This window comes from Bubalus bubalis, chromosome 6 (genome assembly GCF_019923935.1).
Source record: "Bubalus bubalis isolate 160015118507 breed Murrah chromosome 6, NDDB_SH_1, whole genome shotgun sequence".
NCBI classification, from domain to species: Eukaryota; Metazoa; Chordata; class Mammalia; order Artiodactyla; family Bovidae; genus Bubalus; species Bubalus bubalis.
This window is the reverse complement of record NC_059162.1, coordinates 537,074-557,621: the sequence shown is the minus strand read 5'-3', so window position 1 is coordinate 557,621 and position 20,548 is coordinate 537,074. Positions and strand designations below refer to the sequence as shown.

At 39.0% G+C, this 20,548-nt stretch overlaps 1 protein-coding gene across 3 annotated transcripts in view; it reads left to right on the top strand.

The window, feature by feature from the left end:
* TIPRL (TOR signaling pathway regulator) overlaps positions 1 to 8,684 on the top strand; it is a 65,172-nt gene extending 56,488 nt beyond the window's left edge. For 2 of the 3 annotated variants that reach the window (XM_006051635.4, XM_006051636.4), the window contains 3 exons: positions 2,198 to 2,293; positions 5,496 to 5,558; positions 6,499 to 8,684. In XM_006051635.4, the coding sequence (XP_006051697.1) occupies positions 2,198 to 2,293; positions 5,496 to 5,558; positions 6,499 to 6,642 (303 nt within the window). In that variant the 3' untranslated portion in view covers positions 6,643 to 8,684. The remainder of the gene's footprint in view (positions 1 to 2,197; positions 2,294 to 5,495; positions 5,559 to 6,498) is intronic. The other variant, XM_044944072.2, reaches the window with a different exon arrangement.
* Positions 8,685 to 20,548: the final 11,864 nt, after the last annotated feature.

The window sequence follows — 20,548 nt, the reverse complement described above, 5'->3', positions numbered from 1 at the left end:
AGTGTGCAGAAACTTTTCCTCCTTCATAACTCCCTCCCAGGGGCTCAGGTCCCCGCCTGGAACTCCTTTGTCTCCCTTTTTGTTTTTATCTTTTGCCCTACTTACTGAGGAGATTGGTTTGCCTTTCTGAAACTCCAGGGCCCTCTGTCCACATTCAGAAGATGTTCTATGGGAACTGTTCCACGTGCAGATGAGTTTTTTGATATATTTGTGGGGGAGAAGGTCATTTCCCTGTCCTATTCCTCTGCCATGTTAAAGGTTCCTCCTCTGAGTTTTCTTAAATCTCATTAAGTTTTTTCACAATAGCTACTTTGAATTCTCTATCAGTTAGATTGAAATATTCTGTGATTTTAAGTTTGGTTTCTGGAGATTTGTCCTTTTCTTTTTGTGGTATAGTATTACTATGGGTCGTCATGTTGCTTGATGAAGTGCTCCTCTGCTGGTGCATTTAAATAACATGTTAAAAGTGAGAGTGCTTTCTTTTGTTGTCTGTTAGGTGGCACTATTGACTTCCGTCCCTCTTGACTTCCCTGGTGGCTCAGATGGTAAAGTGTCTGCCTATAATGCAGGAGACCTGGGTTCAATCCCTGGGTCGGGAAGGTCTTCTGGAGAAGGAAATGGTAACCCACTCCAGTATTCTTGCCTGGAAAATCCCATGGACAGAGGAGCTTGGTGGGCTACAGTCCATGGGATCGCACAGAGTCGGACATGACTGAATGCCTTCACTTTCACTTTCAGGTGACACTGTAGCACAGGTTTCGGTTTCTCTTGGCTGTGCTTCTTCTGTTATATTTGAGAATTGGCGCTTTCCGTGCTTTGTAAGAGGTATGGCTCTGTGCCTTCTTTGGCTCTTCTTGTGCCTCTGGATTAGCTACTGCTTTGCTTCTGTTGGAGCTGCTGTGTCATGGGGATGGTGGGCTCTCCCTCGTGTCTGGGATCCCCTGAGACATAGGCTGTGCTCTGGGAGGAGGATGATAATTGGAGGGGAGCAGGGTTGTGAGTCATCTCCGCCATGTTGGGTGTTGTAAGTGTCTTGGGCTCTGCCATTGCAGACTGTGGGGCAGGTCTTTGGGTATGTCCGCCGCTGGAGGGACCGAGTCCTAGGCCCCACTGCTACTGCTTCCCAGTTGCCTGTGCCCACAGGTGCTCCCACATTCAGGACACCAAAGTCATGTGTGCTGCTTCCCGTGCTGCTGGGGTTTCTGAAGCTGTGGACTCAGCTGTACATAAGGCTGGGATTGCAGGCACGGACTCCACTGTTCTTTGGTTCTGCCTCTTTCATATGTTCCAGTACACCTACCAGTAGATGTATGCTGCTGCTGCTGCTAAGTCGCTTCAGTCGTGTCCGACTCTGTGTGACCCCATGGACGGCAGCCCACCAGGCTCCTCCACCCATGGGATTTTCCAGGCAAGAGTACTGGAGTGGGTTGCCATTGCCTTCTCCAATAGATGTATAGATATGTGGAATTCTCCAATGACCTATTGAGTTGGGCACAGGTATACTTCTGCTGAGTTGTGGATGTTTTGCAGGTTGTAGATTGAAGGGGAGAAACAAAGGTAACCTTGTTTCTGACAGCATTCCTATGAGGTTTAAAGACCTGAAGACCCAACACCCTATCCATCCCCTCCCTTCCTGACACCAGAACCCATGCTCCACTTATTCTGACTTTCTTCAGTGGTAATACTGGAAAACAGAAATGTATAGATGTGACACAGGTCAAAGATGTTAAGAACATGTTATAATGATCTCATAAACCAGACCTTGGCAGTATAAAATAGTAAATACTCAATTGGTTGCGTTGAATTAGACCATACCATTAAAGGCCTTTTGTCTTTATGTAAAGTTAATGAAAGATGAGTAGCAACAAAGAACTAGGTTTTCTCATTTTTATATTACTGATATTGACATTTACTATAAGTGTCAATTTTTTTATAGTGTACATTATAATTTTCTTATTATTTAGGTATGTTTTAAGTGTTTAACCTCATTATCTTTTGACCTAGAAAAAATATTTTTCTATTATAGGAAGCTGTTTATGTTATGTTACATAATATAAACAGGTTTTCAGCTTTGGTTGGAACTAGGGCAAAGAACCTCTAGTTGAGAGATATTATGCCTTAAAATTTTTTTTCTTTTAGCAAATTAATAAAATATTTAATTTTCATTAAAATATTGATATACTTTTTTCTTTTACAGAGAGTAATGCCTTCTAGCTTTTTCTTGCTGCTGCGATTTTTCTTGAGAATTGATGGGGTGCTTATTAGAATGAATGACACAAGACTTTACCATGAGGTATCTCTTCTTCTTTAGTGAATATACTAGTTAATATTGGGCTTGTTCATGTTGTTACATTGTCAGTCTGAGAGTTTGAAATTCAACAGTGCTTTATATTACATGGTTATCCATCTAACCTTTAAGATTGAGTGTTTCACATTCACTGTTGACTGCACAGTTATCAAAACATTGCATCTTCTTTTCCAAAAGTTCTAGTAGCTGAAAATGTTTTTCTAAAAGACATTTCCATTAAGGGGAGCCTAATGCTTTTTTAAAAGAACTGTGTTTACTCTGTTTAAGAAAACTATCCCTTAACTCTTACTTTTTTTAATAGTATGTGTTGTTTATGTGATGTCCTGATATTAGAAATATCAATCACATAGCCTCCAGAAATTTGTGTCATCCCATCATTTTAATAGTTGTTTTAATGCTTGGAAATTCTATGTTCTATTTCAAGGAATTGTTAACCTACAAGATTCTTAAAAAATAAGTGAAGAAAGTATGCTATGCTATGCTAAGTCGCTCAGTCGTGTCCGACTCTGTGCAACCCCATAGACGGCAGCCCACCAGGCTGTGCTGTCCCTGGGATTCTCCAGGCAAGAACACTGGAGTGGGTTGCCATTTCCTTCTCTAATGCATGAAAGTGAAAAGTAAAAGTGAAGTCGCTCAGTCATGTCCGACTCTTAGCGACCCAATGGACTTCAGCCTACCAGGCTCCTCGGTCCATGGGATTTGCCAGGCAAGAGTACTGGAGTGGGCTGCCATTGTCTTCTCTGAAGAAAGTATAGGGAGGCTTAATTGAGTAATAAAAATTCTTCTAGTAGCTTATAGCAGCCTATCCTTTTTTAACGAATTTTTGATATCAGATTTGTGATCATACAGAATGATAAATAAAAGGAGACCACCAGAATGACAAATGAGAGAAGAATATCAGTATCAGTATCAGTCACGGTAGTTGTAGTAATAGTTAACTTTTCTAACAATCCTATAAAATAAATATTATTATCTCTGCTTTATAGCTGAGGCAACTAAGGTAAAGAGAAATTAATTAAATTGCCTGTTATACAATTAATAGGGCTTCTCTGATAGCTCAGTTGGTAAAGAATCCATGTCCAATGCAGAGACCCCAGTTCTATTCGTGGGTTGAGAAGATCCGCTGGAGAAGGGATAGGCTACCCACTCCTGTATACTTGGGCTTCTCTTGTGGATCACCTGGTAAAGAATCTGCCTGCAATGTGGGAGACCTGGGTTCCATCCCTGGGTTGGGAAGATACCCTGGAGAAGGGAAAGGCTACCCACTCCAGTATTCTGACCTGGAGAATTCCATGGACTGTACAGTGCATGGGGTTGCAAAGAGTCGAATGTGACTTTCACTTTTTTTCATACAATTAACAGGTGGCAGAACTGGGATTTGAACCCAGTAAGATAGAATTGGATTGGTATTTTCCTTTTTTTTTATGGCCACACTGTGTGGCCTCTGGGATAGCTCCCTAACCAAGGATTGAAACCCCCACCCTGGCTACCTTCAGTGGTAGAAGCTTGGAGTCTTAACAACTAGATCACCAGGAAAGTTCCTGGATCTTTATGTTTTCAAAAATGATAGCAAAGTACTAAAAATAGGCTACATTTTACTCCCTCAGAAAAAAATGAACTTTGCATTTTTAGAAATGCTTGTGCTTTAGCTCAGAAATGTTGATTTCTTTTCAGGGTTTATCCTCAAAAAGATTCTTATATACAGTAACCCACACATTTTAATTAGGCAGATGTATAGAGTTGTGTGTATGTGTGTGTATATATATATGTATTCATGGAAATGCTATTGTTTGTAACAGTTCAAGGATCTTCCAGGCAAGAATACTGGAGTGGTTTGACATTTCCTTCTCCAGGGGATCTTCCCGACCCAGGGATCGAACCCGGGCCTCCGGCATTCTAGTCAGACGCTTTACCGTCTGAGCTACCAGGGAAGCCCCAAAGGAAAGAAGGAAAGTGCTTTAATAACCATTGAATGAGTATTGATTAAATGGCCATTCATATCCTGTTAACCTGCAACAAATAGACTGCCAGATATGTCTCCAGCAAAATTGGATTTATTCAGGATCAGCAGAAAATTGCAGTTTGGGATCTGTAATCATGGTGAGCCATGTGCAAGTCCCTGCATGGCAAGGGAAGGAGAATACTTTTATAGACTGGAAAAGGAAGGTGGGAGGGCTATAGGAAACAGAGTCCATGGTTTTCCATTGGATGATTCCTTGCCAGAAACTAAGAGGATTCTTTCTTTTTTTTGTTGGGCTTTGCTATGGTTGCAGGATGTGAGAGCTTCCCTTTTTAGTCTCCAAACTGTATTTAATTGAGGTTTCTATTTTTAATTTTTTACAATTCATATAGTAGAAAATATATAACCATTAGAATTAGTGGTTGATTTGAAGAGATGTACAAATTAATATTGACTTTTAAGGTGCAAGTATGAATATAAGATTTTCTGTAGAGATTTCTAAATGTTGAGGATAGTGTTATCTATAGAAGTTGTGATTATTGATAATTTATACTCTTATGTTTATATTATTTGATTTTTTTTACAGTAAGCATCAATCTTTTTGTTGATATAGAAGATTGAAACTTTCAGGGAATGTAATCTTGTAATTTTTTTCTCTTATTAAATAATGTTTTACCAAAAACCAAATTGTAATAAATTGCTTTCTAAAACCTCCCTTTAAAACGTCTTAAATGGGAAAATTGAAGTATAGAAAAAGTGACTATAAATAAGCAATTTAACAAATTTTTAGAAATAGGAAAGAATAAAACTTGTTTAAGCTTTTTTTTTTTTGAATATAAAGGTAGCCACAGTTATGCAGGTAGATGCTAGTATAACTTAAGGAAAAGGTGTGGTTCTAAACTTGACATGATATTTAAATCTCTTACATATTTCATTACAAATATATACATTTTCTTTCAGAGTAAAACCTTTGCTTATGTTTCTCTTACATGACAATTATTAAATATGTTTACATATGTATATCTGATATTACTGTAATTTATACAGATTGGAATTAATAATTCAGAATTCTTGAATTAGTTCTCTCACTGTAGAATTAGATGGTCTCATCAGACTTAATGCTACTTTTACAATCTGTTCTAAAATGCAGGCAATTCTATTTAATAGAAAGGATTTTGTAAATCAATATAAATAAATTTATTGTGATTTTTTTATTTTTAAATATAGGCTGACAAGACCTACATGTTACGAGAATATACATCACGAGAGAGCAAAATTGCTAATTTAATGGTACAGTATTTAAATATCAATTTTTAAAAGTTAAGTTTTAATGTTTTACTTTAGATATGGTATCATCCCATGTCCCACCCATCTACCAAACCTGTATCCCTAAATCCATTCATTTACCTAATAGGTAGGTAAATCCTGCTGAAGTGTATTTTTTCTGGTACTCACCTCAATTACAGTTAGAGTTGTTAGGTATATTAGTCATCATCCAACCCAATTTCCACTTGTATTCTGGAAAAACTGAGAGCCAGAGGTGTGACTTACTGTAGCTCTTAAAACTGGTTGGTGGTGGAGCTGCAGTAGGATGTGCTTTCCACTACTTATTCTGAGGGACATAATACCCCCCTCCATTTTTTGCTCCCCTGGAGTTTGTAAAGGGCTTCTGCAAGTCTATAGGAGTTAATAATGGCTTGTTTAAAAAGTGATACCTTCCTGCTAAGTTGATATTTTTAAATTCACCCTTAGTCCTTATTTCTATCTGTATATATTGGGTTGGCCAAAAGGTTTGTTTGAGTTTTGATGTTAAGATATTATGGAAAAATCTGAATAAACCTTTCGTCCAGCCAAATAGAATATATGAGTTAAAAAAATTACTTAGAGTCTATTGGAGACTACATGTTGGCATCTAACTGAAGACTGGTGCTTTCAGGATACAAAAGTAACAGGAAAAGGAAATTGGAATAAGATGTATTTAATTCTTAGAACATTTAATGGTGCATTATAAGTGACATCTCCCTATGATTTTTGAGGAAACCCTCTAGTAACAGACTAAATGAGTCAGTAACAAGAGATATTATTAGGAGTACCTAATGATGTTCCTTATATATATATATTGTACCTCATTTTAAAATTGCCATGCTTTAGGAATGCTTGAACCAAAGCATTTCCAAAATTATCATTGTAGTAACTTCATATATACTAATATGATTTATGTATTTCCTAGCATGTTTCACCTTCCCTCTTCACGGAACCTAATGAAATATCACAGTATTTACCGATAAAGGAGGCAGTTTGTGAGAAGCTAATATTTCCAGAAAGAATTGAGCCTAACCCTGCAGACTCAAAAGAATGTACACCTGTGGAATAGAATGTGTTATAACATATACTCACTGTGGAATCTGACTGGCTATTTGGAGGGGGTATTTTTATTTTGAGAATTAATTGCCTTGTCTATGTGCAGATTTTCTGTAACCTTAAAGGAAAAGAAAAAATAAAGGATTGTTGCAGGCAGATTCCACTCAACTGCTGTTTGTACCCTGTCTTCAAATTCATATTCCAGGAATTTATATTCTCTGGAATTAAGTTCAGATTTCTAAATTGTAACAAAGCAGAGTCTCACTAAGAAGAAGGTGATGTGTGTATGTCTCTGAAGGAGTTAGCAGGAGTTAGCACAACCTGCATCTATCATGAAACGCTATCTTCTACTGTGAGGAGAGGTTGTTTTAAATCACTCAATCATAGCACCTTGTGGCTTTCATTGGATTCCTAATCATGCACATTGATATAGTTTAGTGGCTCTTTACCTTGTTTTTTACCTCCTAGGAAATTGATCTGTGCCCAGGAATTAAAAAAAAAAAAAAAATTACCCCTTAAATTTTAAATTGGCTTTTGAAGTTTAAAGAAAGATACAGAACCAAATAAACTATATTTTTGGATAACGTAAGGTATTATGTCGATGAAAACACATGAATGTGGTTTGCCACTAACAGCTAGGGTTTCAGAGCTGTCTCCTTCCATTTTTAGGTGCTTTTTCTGTATTTTGTACTATTTGTACTGACATGTATTTTACTTCCATCTTCCATTGGATATTGAATTTGGTATTAGTCCTAAAAAGTTTGAATTAAAGTGGATTATTTTAAGCAAACATTACATCAAACCCTAAAGCAATCAGATTAATTTACTGCTTAAAATATGTGAAGGATAGCTGTGAAGGAGGAGGAGGCTTATTTTAAAGTCTGAAAGCCAGTTTTTTTTTTTTTTTTTTTTTTAAGATTCATGTTTTTAACGTTACAGGGGATCCAGGAAAGTGTAATTAATTAGGACAAAACCTCAGAAGTACAGAAAGTACACAGAGGTAAATTAAAAATCCATTTGGTTATTTTGATGACCTTTAAATATTTTATATTCTTTTCTGCCTTTCTAAATTATCTCTATAAAGTAGAAAGTAGTTATAAAGCACCAAGTAAGAAATTATTTTAAATGGATTTTTAAAAATATTTTATTTACAGGGCAGGGGAAAAGAATTACCCTCCCCCCCCCCCCCCACTTTTTCTAGTTTGAAATATCTATTGTACATATTTCCAATTGATGCATAAGTCATTAAAGAAGAATATTTAATTTTAAGTATTAGAAAAACTCTTCAGGTATTAGCCTGAAGATAAATTTTAGTGAAACAAATACAATTGGATATTCATCATTGCTCAGACTCTGGTGTAGTGTTGTGTGTATTTTTTTTTTTTTTTTCTGATTTTATTAGCTAAATTTAGTCACAGATAATTTGTGTATTTGTGTTCTGCTTCATCAATCTTCAAGGTGTAAAAGAATTAGGATTTTTTTGGCTATAAGAAAACACATGACATACTCACTGTATATTAAATATATCTGTACTTAGTGTTTCCTCCGAGGACAGAAAAGTGTATGTTTTGTACTCTGCTTTCTGTTTGCCATGCAGATTTGAATAGAACAGACTCTTTAGCTATACAAATTATAAAAAATGGAAAGCTTAAGAATATTCATGAGTTGAATTAGTTGAGGTTTCTGGGTAACAACATATTATACATATATTTTTAACTTAATTCAGATATCTTAGTCACAAAATAAGTCTTAGATTACTTATTTTGAGAATCCATTATTAAAAATTGTAGAATTGATCTTTTTATAGAGGGTGGGAGGTGGGTAGGATGAGGTGAATGGATAAACTTATAAAAACTTCACTAGCTTATTCCTGTGGAGAATACCGAGAAAACTTGTATTTGCCCATTGCTAAACAAGACCTATACCATTTTATATTTATTGTTCCGAGTGTCTTTTTGTAAGAGGAGAATAAACAATAAGTAATTACCTATCTGTGTTTTGCAATTTCATTTGATTTGATTTTTCTTGAAACTTAATTAAAAATGGTTTGGTGTACCTTTCTTGTTTGTGCTTTATATATATATATTTTTAAATATTTATTTATTTGACTGTGTTGGGTCTTAGTTCTGTGGCACTTGGGCTTCAGAGTGTGTGGGCTTTAGTAGCTGTGGCATGCGGCCTTAGTTGCTCCAAGACCTGTGAGGTCTCAGTTCCCCGACCAGGAATCAAACCTGTCTGTGGCTCCCGCAATGCAAGGCAGAGTTTTAACCACTAGATCACCAGGGAAGTACCATGCTATAAATGTTTGTGGTGATGTATCATTCCATTTCAAGTACTATACATCCTATATGGTGCTAGATACAGGGATCACAATAATGAAGAAGATACTCAGTCAGCCCTCTGCTGGTTCGACATCTGCGGATACAGCCAACCATGGATCAAAAATACTGAAAAAGAATTTCCAAAAAGCAAACCTTGAATTTGTTGTGTACCTGCCAGCTATTTACGTAGCATTTACGTTGTACTTAAAACTATCTACGTAGCCTTTACATATTATAAGTATTTAGAGATGACTTAAAGTGTATGGGAAGATATATGTAGGTTATATGTAAATGCACCATTTTGGAGTATGAAGTCAAGTGGGCCTTAGGAAGCATCACTACAAACAAAGCTAGTGGAGGTGATAGAATTCAGTTGAGCTATTTCAAATCCTAAAAGATGATGCTGTGAAAGTGCTGCACTCAATATGTCAGCAAATTTGAAAAACTCAGCACTGGCCACAGGACTGGAAAAGGTCAGTTTTCATTCCAATGCCAAAGAAAGGCGATGCCAAAGAGCACTCAAACTACCACACAGTTGCACTCATCTCACACTTTAGTAAAGTAATGCTCAAAATTCTCCAAGCCAGGCTTCAGCAATACGTGAACTGTGAACTTCCAGATGTTCAAGCTAGCTTTAGAAAAAGCAGAGGAACCAGAGATCAAATTGCCAACATCCGCTGGATCATGGAAAAAGCAAGAGAATTCCAGAAAAACATCTATTTCTGCTTTATTGACTACGCCAAAGCCTTTGACTGTGTGGATCACAAGAAACTGGAAAATTCTGAAAGAGATGGGAATACCAGACCACCTGACCTGCCTCTTGAGAAACCTGTATGCAGGTCAGGAAGCAACAGTTAGAACTGGACATGGAACAAAAGACTGGTTCCAAATAGGAAAAGAAGTACACCAAGGCTGTATATTGTCACCCTGCTTATTTAACTTCTGTGCCGAGTACATCATGAGAAACGCTGAGCTGGATGAAGCACAAGCTGGAATCAAGATTCCAGGAGAAATATCAATAACCTCATATATGCAGATGATACCACCCTCATGGCAGAAAGTGAAGAAGAGCTAAAGAGCCTCTTGATGAGAGTGAAAAAGGAGAGTGAAAAAGCTGGCTTAAAGCTCAACATTCAGAAAACTAAGATCATGGCATCTGGTCTCTTCACTTCATGGCAAATAGATGGGGAAACAGTGTCAGACTTTGTTTTTCTGGGCTCCAAAATCACTGCAGATGGTGATAACAGCCATGAAATTAAAAGACGCTTACTCCTTGGAAGGAAAGTTATGACCAACCTAGATAGCATATGCAAAAGCAGAGACATTACTTTGCCAACAAAGGTCCATCTAGTCAAGGCTATGGTTTTTCCAGTGGTCATGTATGGATGTGAGAGTTGGACTATGAAGAAAGCTGAGTGCTGAAGAATTGATGCTTTTGAACTGTGGCATTGGAGAAGACTCTTGAGAATCCCTTGGACTGCAAGGAGATCAAACCTGTCCATTCTAAAGGAGATCAGTCCTGGGTGTTTATTGGAAGGACTGATGCTGAAGCTGAAGCTCCAATACTTTGGCCACCTGATGAGAAGAGCTGACTCATTGGAAAATGCCATGATGCTGGGAAAAATTGAAGGCAGGCGGTGAGGGGGATGACAGAGGATGAGATGGCTGGATGGCATCACCGATCCAATGGACATGAATTTGGGTGGACTCCGGGAGTTGGTGATGGACAGGGAGGCCTGGCCTGCTGCAATTCACGGGGTCGCAAAGAGTTGGACACAACTAAATGACTGAACTAAACACCATTTTTTATAAGGGACTTTAACCATCCTCTGATGTTGGAAGGGGAGGGAGGCCTGGAATCAATCCTCTGGATACCAAGGGATGACTGTGCTGCTTATGTCTTCATGGAGTTAAAGACTAATGGAGGAGACAAAGTAAAAATAATTATAAATTTTAGTAATTTCAGTGATGGACATAATACTGTTTTTAAGAGATTGACAAAATCACCTTTGGTAGAGGTAGAGTTCTACCTGGTATAGGATGTAGAAAGCCTCAGGGGAATGCCAGTTCTACCTGGAAGAGGATGTAGAAAGCCTCAAGAGGTACAGTAGTCAAGACTATATGACAGTTTTTTAGGGAATGCCTATCTTAACCAGGAGAAAAAGCTAGATAATTTATGTACTAAGATTGAAGGTGCTGGGAAGAATTGAAGGCAGGAGGAGAAGGGGATGACAGAGTATGAGATGGTTAGTTGGCATCACTGACTCAATGGACATGAGTTTGAGCAAACTCTGGGAGATAGTGAAGGACAGGGAGGCCTGTGTGCTGCAGACCGTGGAGTCACAAAGAGTCAGACATGAGTGAGCGACTGAACAACAACAACAATCTGTATAATTACAGTTTTTCATGAGCACATCAGACAAGTAAGGTTGCAAAGAAAAGTCAACTGTATCACAAAGTGATAAGCCCTCAAGAGGTGGACCATACCAATTGTTCCATCTTAGAGGTGGCCACTGTACAAGCAGGTAAGAAATCAACTAAGATTTTAACAAATTCTGAAAGGCTAATTATGGGCTAGTGTGTCTATTTGGAAGAACAAAGAGTCTCAAAAAAGAGACATCATACACTCAAGGGCCTACCCCAGTAATTACAGCAAATGAGCAGGACAAGGGACCAGAAAGTCCCTGTCAGTAGTTCAGGCATGCAGGAGACCACTGCTGAGGGATACGTATGAAACCCTGCCCATTTACCCTAGACCCTTCTTTTGAAGGAAGCAAAAGACTTAAGCTGCTGGGGGAAGAGCCACAAATATCACCCCCAAGGCCCCAGAAAAATCCATTATTTCTGGGAGAGGAATAAAAGCAAAACCCATCTGCTTCTGGGAGAAGAAATAGGAAATGCTCTGCCTTCAGGACCCAACCATTATTGCTGGAGAAGGAGTGTAAGCAAGTAACCTCTGATCTCAGGGGGAACAGAAAAACCTGGCCCCGGGATACCACACGGATAACAAAATACGAAGTCTGCTACCACTGGGAGATCAAGTGCATCCAGAACAATCACCAAGATAAAGAATATTCTAGGTCATAAAACAAACCTCAACCAATACGTAAAACACTTCAAGTCATGTGGATTATGTTTTCTGACCATACTAAACTAGCAAAAACCAGTAACAGAAATCTGGGAAATACCCAAATAACCTCTGTTGAAAGAAGTAAAGGGAGCAAATACCATGATCATAGAATGAAAGACCTAAGATATGAATATGGCCTATGGAATATTCCCCAGATTGGCTTACAGAATCAGTGTAATCCCATTCAAATTCCTAGTGCTTTTTTTCATTAGACATTTATAAGATAGGATTCTAAAATATGTGAACTTCCAAAGAATCTAGAATAGCCAAAACAATTTGGAAAAAGAGTAAAGTTGGAGGACTCAAAATACCTGACTTCAAAACTTAGCCTAGAGGTACAGTAGTCAAGACTATATGACAATTTTTTAGAATAGACATGTCATAGAGTCCAAGCTTGCTCTGCTCACCACACAACAGACCAATAAGTCTATAGATGAGATGTTGAGGCAAGGAATAAGACTTTATTTGGAAAGCTGGCAGACGGAGAAGATAGCAGTGTCTTAAAATAGCTATCTTATCTGGGTCTAGGTGCAAGGTTCTATTACAGAACAGAGTGGGAAGATGAAGAAGTAAAGTAAAAAGGCCATTTACTCTTGAAAATATTTCCTGGAATGACCAGCTCTGGGGAAGGGATGTGTCAATTTTTTCCTTCTTGCTTCCACCCATCCACAGGTAGACAGGTTCCTGAACAAAGGCATGTTGGCTTAACATTTAGGCAGAAGAGCAGGGTTCCCTTAGGCAGGCCACTGTATGAACAGTATCCTTTTGGTGAACAAAAACAAAGCTTAAAGAAACAGATCCAACATGGAGTCAAAATTGGCTCTTCCCTGTAACAGACATACAGATCAATGGAACATAATAGTAAATCAAGAAAGAGACCTACAAATCTACCTTGAACAAAGATGCAAACATAATTAAATGAAGAAATGATAGTCTTTTTTTGTGATATTAAAAAAAATTTTTATTGAAGTACAGTTGATTTACTATGTTGTGTTGTACAAAAATGTGACCAGAAAGTTGGTATATATATCAACTTTAAAAAGTAGTCACAACCTAGAAGTTGAGGGTTATGTTTTATTTGGTGAAAATTTTTAGATCTTCAAGCCCAGGAGACAGCATCTCAAATAACCTTGAGAGAACTGTTCTAAAGAGGTGAGGGGAGGAGTCAGTTTATATAGAAGCTTGCAACAAGGGGCAGGTAGTCTGAACATCAAAAGATTATTGTTAATTAAGGAAAAACATATCTCAAGGAGTTTAGTGCTTTTCAACATATGGGAAGATGCAAGCGTCTGGGCCTACTGAAATCCTTCCTTTCATATGCACCTCAGCTATCTGGGGCCAGCATCCTGCAATTTGATTTTTCACATCTTTTTAGTTCCTTGCTCACAGTAGGGAGTGGCGGCAGCTCGTGGCAGCTGCCAGAAAGCAGGCATTGTTCTTCCTGGGTTCAGAAATTCACATTTGGAGGGCCAATATCCCTGATGGCTGTGTCATTCTTGTTTATCCTTACTGCAGGAAACACTCCGTTTCGCAGTCCCTCTCCATAGTCAGAAATTTGATCAGTATTTGGGAGACATTTCATGACCATTTTTTGTCCCACAGCACTGGGAGGCTCATATCAGATCAAGTGAAAGTTCTTGTTAATATGTCACTCCAGGTGTTAATTTCCAGATTAAGCCCATTGATAGGTAAGAAAAGATTCTCTGGATCTTCTATCTTCTTACCTGTTAGGATCCAGGAGATATTTCGCTTATTGCTTTTTCCCATACCTAGAATCACACTATTATAATTATTGATGTCATACAGAACTATATCTCTGTTAGTTGTTTCAAGTTGCCTAGTCACCATTACATTTATTGGTGATGTGATTATATACTGTAAGAGACGATCTTATAAAATAGATATAAGTAATATAGCTCCTTATTGCCAAATTCAGACATAAATTGAAGAAAGTAGGGAAAACCACTAGACCATTCAGGTATGACCTAAATAAAATCCCTTATGATTATACAGTGGAAGTGAGAAATAGATTTAAGGGCCTAGATCTGATAGAGTGCCTGATGAACTATGGAATGAGGTTAGTGACATTGTAGAGGAGACAGGGATCAAGACCATCCCCATGGAAAAGAAATGCAAAAAAGCAAAATGGCTGTCTGGGGAGGCCTTACAAATAGCTGTGAAAAGAAGAGAAGCGAAAAGCAAAGGAGAAAAGGAAAGATATAAACATCTGAATGCAGAGTTCCAAAGAATAGCAAGAAGAGATAAGAAAGCCTTCTTCGGTGATCAGTGCAAAGAAATAGAGGAAAACAACAGAATGGGAAAGACGAGATCTCTTCAAGAAAATCAGAGATACCAAAGGAACATTTCATGCAAAGATGGGCTCGATAAAGGACAGAAATGGTATGGACCTAACAGAAGCAGAAGATATTAAGAAGAGATGGCAAGAATACACAGAAGAACTGTGCAGAAAAGATCTTCATGACCCAGATAATCACGATGGTGTGATCACTGACCTAGAGCCAGACATCCTGGAATGTGAAGTCAAGTGGGCCTTGGAAAGCATCACTACGAACAAAGCTAGTGGAGGTGATGGAATTCCAGTGGAGCTATTTCAAAACGTGCTGCACTCAATATGCCAGCAAATTTGGAAAACTCAGCAGTGGCCACAGGACTGGAAAAGGTCAGTTTTCATTCCAATCCCAAAGAAAGGCAATGCCAAAGAATGCTTAAACTACCGCACAATTGCACTCATCTCACATGCTAGTAAAGTAATGCTCAAAATTCTCCAAGCCAGGCTTCAGCAATACGTGAACCGTGAACTTCCAGATGTTCAAGCTGGCTTTAGAAAAGGCAGAGGAACCAGAGATCAAATTGCCAACATCCGCTGGATCATGGAAAAAGCAAGAGAGTTCCAAAAAAACATCTATTTCTGCTTTATTGACTATGCCAAAGCCTTTGACTGTGTGGATCATAATAAACTGTGGAAAATTCTGAAAGAGATGGGGATACCAGACCACCTGACCTGCCTCTTGAGAAATCTGTATGCAGGTCAGGAAGCAACAGTTAGAACTGGACATGGAACAACAGACTGGTTCCAAATACGAAAAGGAGTACACCAAGGCTGTATATTGTCACCCTGTTTATTTAACTTATATGCAGAGTACATCATGAGAAACGCTGGACTGGAAGAAACACAAGCTGGAATTAAGATTGCTGGGAGAAATGTGAATAACCTCAGATATGCAGATGACACCACCCTTATGGCAGAAAGTGAAGAGGAACTAAAAAGCCTCTTGATGAAAGTGAAAGTGGAGAGTGAAAAAGTTGGCTTAAAGCTCAACATTCAGAAAATGAAGATCATGTCATCTGGTTCCATCACTTCATGGGAAATAGATTGGGAAACAATGGAAACAGTGTCAGACTTTATTTTTCTGTGCTCCAAAATCACTGCAGATGGTGACTGCAGCCATGAAATTAAAAGACGCTTACTCTTTGGAAGGAAAGTTATGACCAACCTAGATAGCATATGCAAAAGCAGAGACATTACTTTGCCAACAAAGGTTCATTTAGTCAAGGCTATGGTTTTTCCTGTGGTCATGTATGGATGTGAGAGTTGGACTGTGAAGAAGGCTGAGCATGGAAGAATTGATGCTTTTGAACTGTGGTGTTGGAGAAGACTCTTGAGAGTCCCTTGGACTGCAAGGAGATCCAACCAGTCCATTCTGAAGGAGATCAGCCCTGGGATTTCTTTGGAAGGAATGATGCTAAAGCTGAAACTCCAGTACTTTGGCCACCTCATGCGAAGAGTTGACTCATTGGAAAAGACTCTGATGCTGGGAGGGATTGGGGGCAGGAGGAGAAGGGGACAACAGACGATGAGATGGCTGGATGGCATCACTGACTCGAAGGACATGAGTCTGAGTGAACTCTGGGGGTTGGTGATGGACAGGGAGGCCTGGCGTGCTGCGATTCATGGGGTCGCAAAGAGTCGGACATGACTGAGTGACTGATCTGAATGTAGCTAGTAATGTTGACGAAGTGTAGCAGAGAGACAATGGCATACACAACTTGGAAACAAATTAAAATAACGATTAGTATAACTGCTGGTGCTGCTGCTGCTAAGTCGCTTCAGTTGTGTCTGACTCTGTGTGACCCCATACATGGCAGCTCACCAGGCTCAAGCGATCACCAGGAATACATGCTGGGGAGCTAGTGCCCCATGAAACATGTCTATCCCGCAATGTAGTTACTAAGCCCATTTAAATATACCGATTTATATACTTTTATCAAAATTCTGTTAACTTTTACACCTTTAACTTTAGTTTTATTAGGATCCCATCAACAAGCTTTGGTCTCTAAGAGCAGTTTTAGTTTTGTTCCCTGTCCATTTTACTTTACATAAAAAGCTCTGGAATCCCCAGAGGTTGAGCCAAGAAGTTCAGGCCCTTTGGCCTAACTGTCTCAAATAGTCAAATAGTGTAAAATTTTTGAGCCCTTTAAATATATAACTTAAAATTGGCGTAAATAGAACAGACTTGTTTAGCTTTTAATGTTGGGGAACAGTAGGGTGTCCTTTTTGGCCCATTTAACCTTAGGTAGGGGGCACAAGTGGTCTCTGATGGTACCAAGGCTCCGGATCCTTGTAGAGTTCAGGTAGAAGAGGGGAATCTGCTCTGAGTCCCTTCATGGGTCAACAAACTGTTGACTTTAAAAAGTAGTCACAACCTAGAAGTTGAGAGTATGTTTTATTTGGTGGGAATTTTTAGGACTTCAAGCCCAGGAGACAGCATCTCATGTAACCTTGAGAGAATTGTTCTGAAGAGGTAGGGGGAGGAGTCAGGATATATATAAGCTTGCAAAAGGGGGAGGTAGTCTGAAGATAAAAAGATTATTGTTAATTAAGGAAAAACAGATATCTCAAGTTAACAAATTTAGTGTTTTTCTATGTATGGGAAGATGCAAGAGTCTGGGTCTACTGAAATCCTTTCAGTTATCTGGGGCCAGCACCCTGTGGTTTGATTTTTCACATCCTAGGGAACGGCAGCAGCTTCTGGTGGCAGCTCTGTGGGGCTGGGTAGCAGGCATTGTCCTTCCTGGGCTCAGAAATTCACACTTGGGGGCTAGGATCCGTGATGTCCCTGACATCCTTGTTTATTGATATGACAGAAAATGCTCCATTTCTCTCTCTCTCTCTCTCTCTCTCTCACACACACACACACACACACACACACACTGTCTTTCAGATTCTTCCCTGTGCTATACAGTAGGTCTTTGTTATTTATCTGTCTTATATGAAATGAAGTCTTTTCAACAAATGACTCTGGAACAATAAGACATACACAGGCGAAAAAATACTTAGCCTTATCTCATACCATGTACAGAAATTAAGTCATAGACATCAATGTAAATCTAAAATGGTGAAAGGAAACAAAAATTTAAAAATACTTAGCCTTATCTCATACCATGTACAGAAATTAAGTCATAGACATCAATGTAAATCTAAAATGGTGAAAGGAAACAAAAATCTTTGTGACTTTACGTAGGCCAAGACTTCTTCAATAAAACACAAAAAGCACTGAACATAAACAGAAAAAAATGATAAAATGACCTTCATTAAAATGAAAAACTACTCTTTGAAAGACATTGTTGAGGATATCAATAGATAACCCACATACTGGAGAAAATATTTGTAAGACAATTATCTGACCAAAGGACTTACATCTAGAATATATAAAGAATTCAACTCAATAATAAGATAAATGCTCCAACCAAAAAAGTATGGGTAGTAAATAAGTATATGAAATGATGCTAAAAAAACATCAGTTATGGGACTTCCTAATGGTCCAGTGGTTAAGAATCCACCTTCCAATGCAGGGGATGTGGGTACTAAGATCCCACATGCTGTGGGGCAATGAAGCTCTTGTGTTGCAACTAGAAAAGCCTGAGCGCCACAACAAGAAGCCCCCATGCCTCAAACTAGAGAAAGCCCATGCACCACAGCAAAGACCCAGGATAGCCAAACTTATTTAAAAAAAAAAATCAGTTATTAGGCAAATACAAATGAAAACTTCAATGAGATATCATTATGCTTATTATAATAGAGTCTGGAAACTACTCTGAGGACTTGGCACTTTGGGCTAAAACCTGAAGGATGAAGATAATTTAGCTATGTGATTTGTTTGGGGGTGGGAAGAGCTTTTTAAGAGAGGAACAGTATGAGAAGAGTCCTCCAGGGAAGCGAGACTGGCAAATTCATGGAAGTGGAGAGACCTGGGTTGTTTGAACACAAAGTGAGGTTAAAGAGATTAAGTCCAGATCATTTAGGAGTTTACAGTTCATGTTTAAGGAGGACAGATTTCAATGCAGTGAGAAACAATGAAAAGTATAGATGCAAGTGATCTGATTTATATTTTACTTTAGCTGTGACATGGGGATTGGTTGAAGGTGTGAAGAGGCAAAGCAGAGAATCAATTGAGGCTGTAGCAGTAAGACAGGTGAGGGGTTGATGCCATCTGAACTAGGGTTATACTGTGGAGAGACCTATAAAAATCAAAATGAAGTCGAATATACACCTTCTATTTCTGTAACTCAGCTTGGTCCTTGCATTATCACATTGATCACGTAGTTTCAGGGAAATGGAAACTTACAACAATGTTAAGAACTGAAGCTTATTTTGCCCCTGCTTTGCAACCACTCAGCCCCTGCAATCTTGATTAGCCATGCTTGTCTGTGAAGGTCAGGCAGTTCCCCGACCCCTCCCCATCCTGCATGTCTAAAGTATCCAATAGAAGATATAGAATGCAAACCTGTAATTGGGACCCTTTAAAAGAGCTGTATACCCAACAGTCTGGGCTCAGAACTTGGAGTGTTAACTCCTTTGGGCCCACTGGCTTAATAAACTTGAGTTCTCCAACTCTCTGAGTGTTGCTTGGTTTCTCCACAGCCAGTTTCTGCAATACCACCAGTGCATATTAAGAAAAATGGACTCAAAGTTGAACTTATTGGGTTTTCTAAAGAACAAAATGGGGGAATTAGGGAGGATGTTTAAGTTTTTGTCTTGACTGAGTAGGGAGATATTAGTGCTATGACATGTGATGGGGACAGAAAGGAGGGACAAGTTTAGAGGAATGAAATTTCTGTTTGAACACTTGAGATATGGAATGCCTAAGAGAAGTCCAAGTGGAAATTCTTAATGCGTATTTTAATGAGTAATGAAATCTGTAGCTCAAAAGTTGTCCGAGCTGGAAATCAGGGGTGTTATCACCAATATAGATAACATTTAAAGTCATAGCAATGAACGAGATCACGTTGAGAATTTTTAAAGGAAATTAAGAAGGCCTTCAGAGAGGGGGAAAGACCAGCCAGTAAGTAGGTAGAAATCAGGGGAGAGTGGTGGAAGTCAAGGGAAGAGCAGAATGTTTAAAGGAAGGAGCTATCATCTGTGTGGAATGCTGTCAAGGGAGCTATTGATAGTAAGAGGACAGGGGTTTCTAATGGAAGCATGGAGGTATAGCTAGTTTTGATAGCTTCGGGGGAGTGATGATGGCACAAGCCAGCGTGGACTGTGAAGATCAGATATGGCGATGATAGAGCTTTCAGCAACACTGCTTTTACAGAAATGGGTTGGTAGCTGTGGTGTTGTGGAGACAGTCATGTTTCTGTCTATGCGAATAGTCCAGTAATCAGACTGGTGATTCAGGAGAGGATGCAACTAGTGGAGCAATCAGTGTTATTGTAAATGCAGCAATTGAAAGAAAGCCTCATGCTTTATACTTACTCGCTTATCAGCCATTTCTTTTGTAAAGAATGACTAAGTCTACCAAAATAAGGTTCCAGATAACACTGGCTCCAGAAACCAGGAATTATCTAGTTTCTTTCCTTACATGCTTAACTACATAGCTTCCCTCAGGCATTTAGAGAACATCAAAGGCTTTCCCTAATCTTTCCTAGGAGTGTGAACTCAGCTGTCCCTAAAATGTGATACTCCTATAGCTGTGAGGCCCGTTATTGCTTTGGGGCTGTGCTGAGTTGCACTGTAACTATCAGATCAGGTGATGCATCTGGGAAATCTGCCTGTGCTGGTGTCATCTCTACACATCTTTAGGCCTGGATTTTCCTATTCAGGGTGTATTTAGGGCACTGGCAGAAAAACACCTGTTTGACTGTAAGGGCTGGACTAGTGTTACGTGACAGCTGTCTCTGTGGGTATGGGATTTGACTTTGTCAGAGATAGAAACAAAAGTCCATTACAGCAAATACCACCCCTGTCTTGGTTTGGGTTTTCTCCAAAGCATAGCCTGAAACCAGCGCTAAGATGCGGGTAGTTGGGAGGTGATCTCAGGAAGAACAAATAAGTGAGAAGATGGAGAAAGGGAGATAAGGGAGGCCAGGCAAAATGAGGTGTAATGAATGAGTAGGTTTCCTCTTGCTGGAGACTTCTGAGATGCTTTGTGGGACATGTCTTAGAT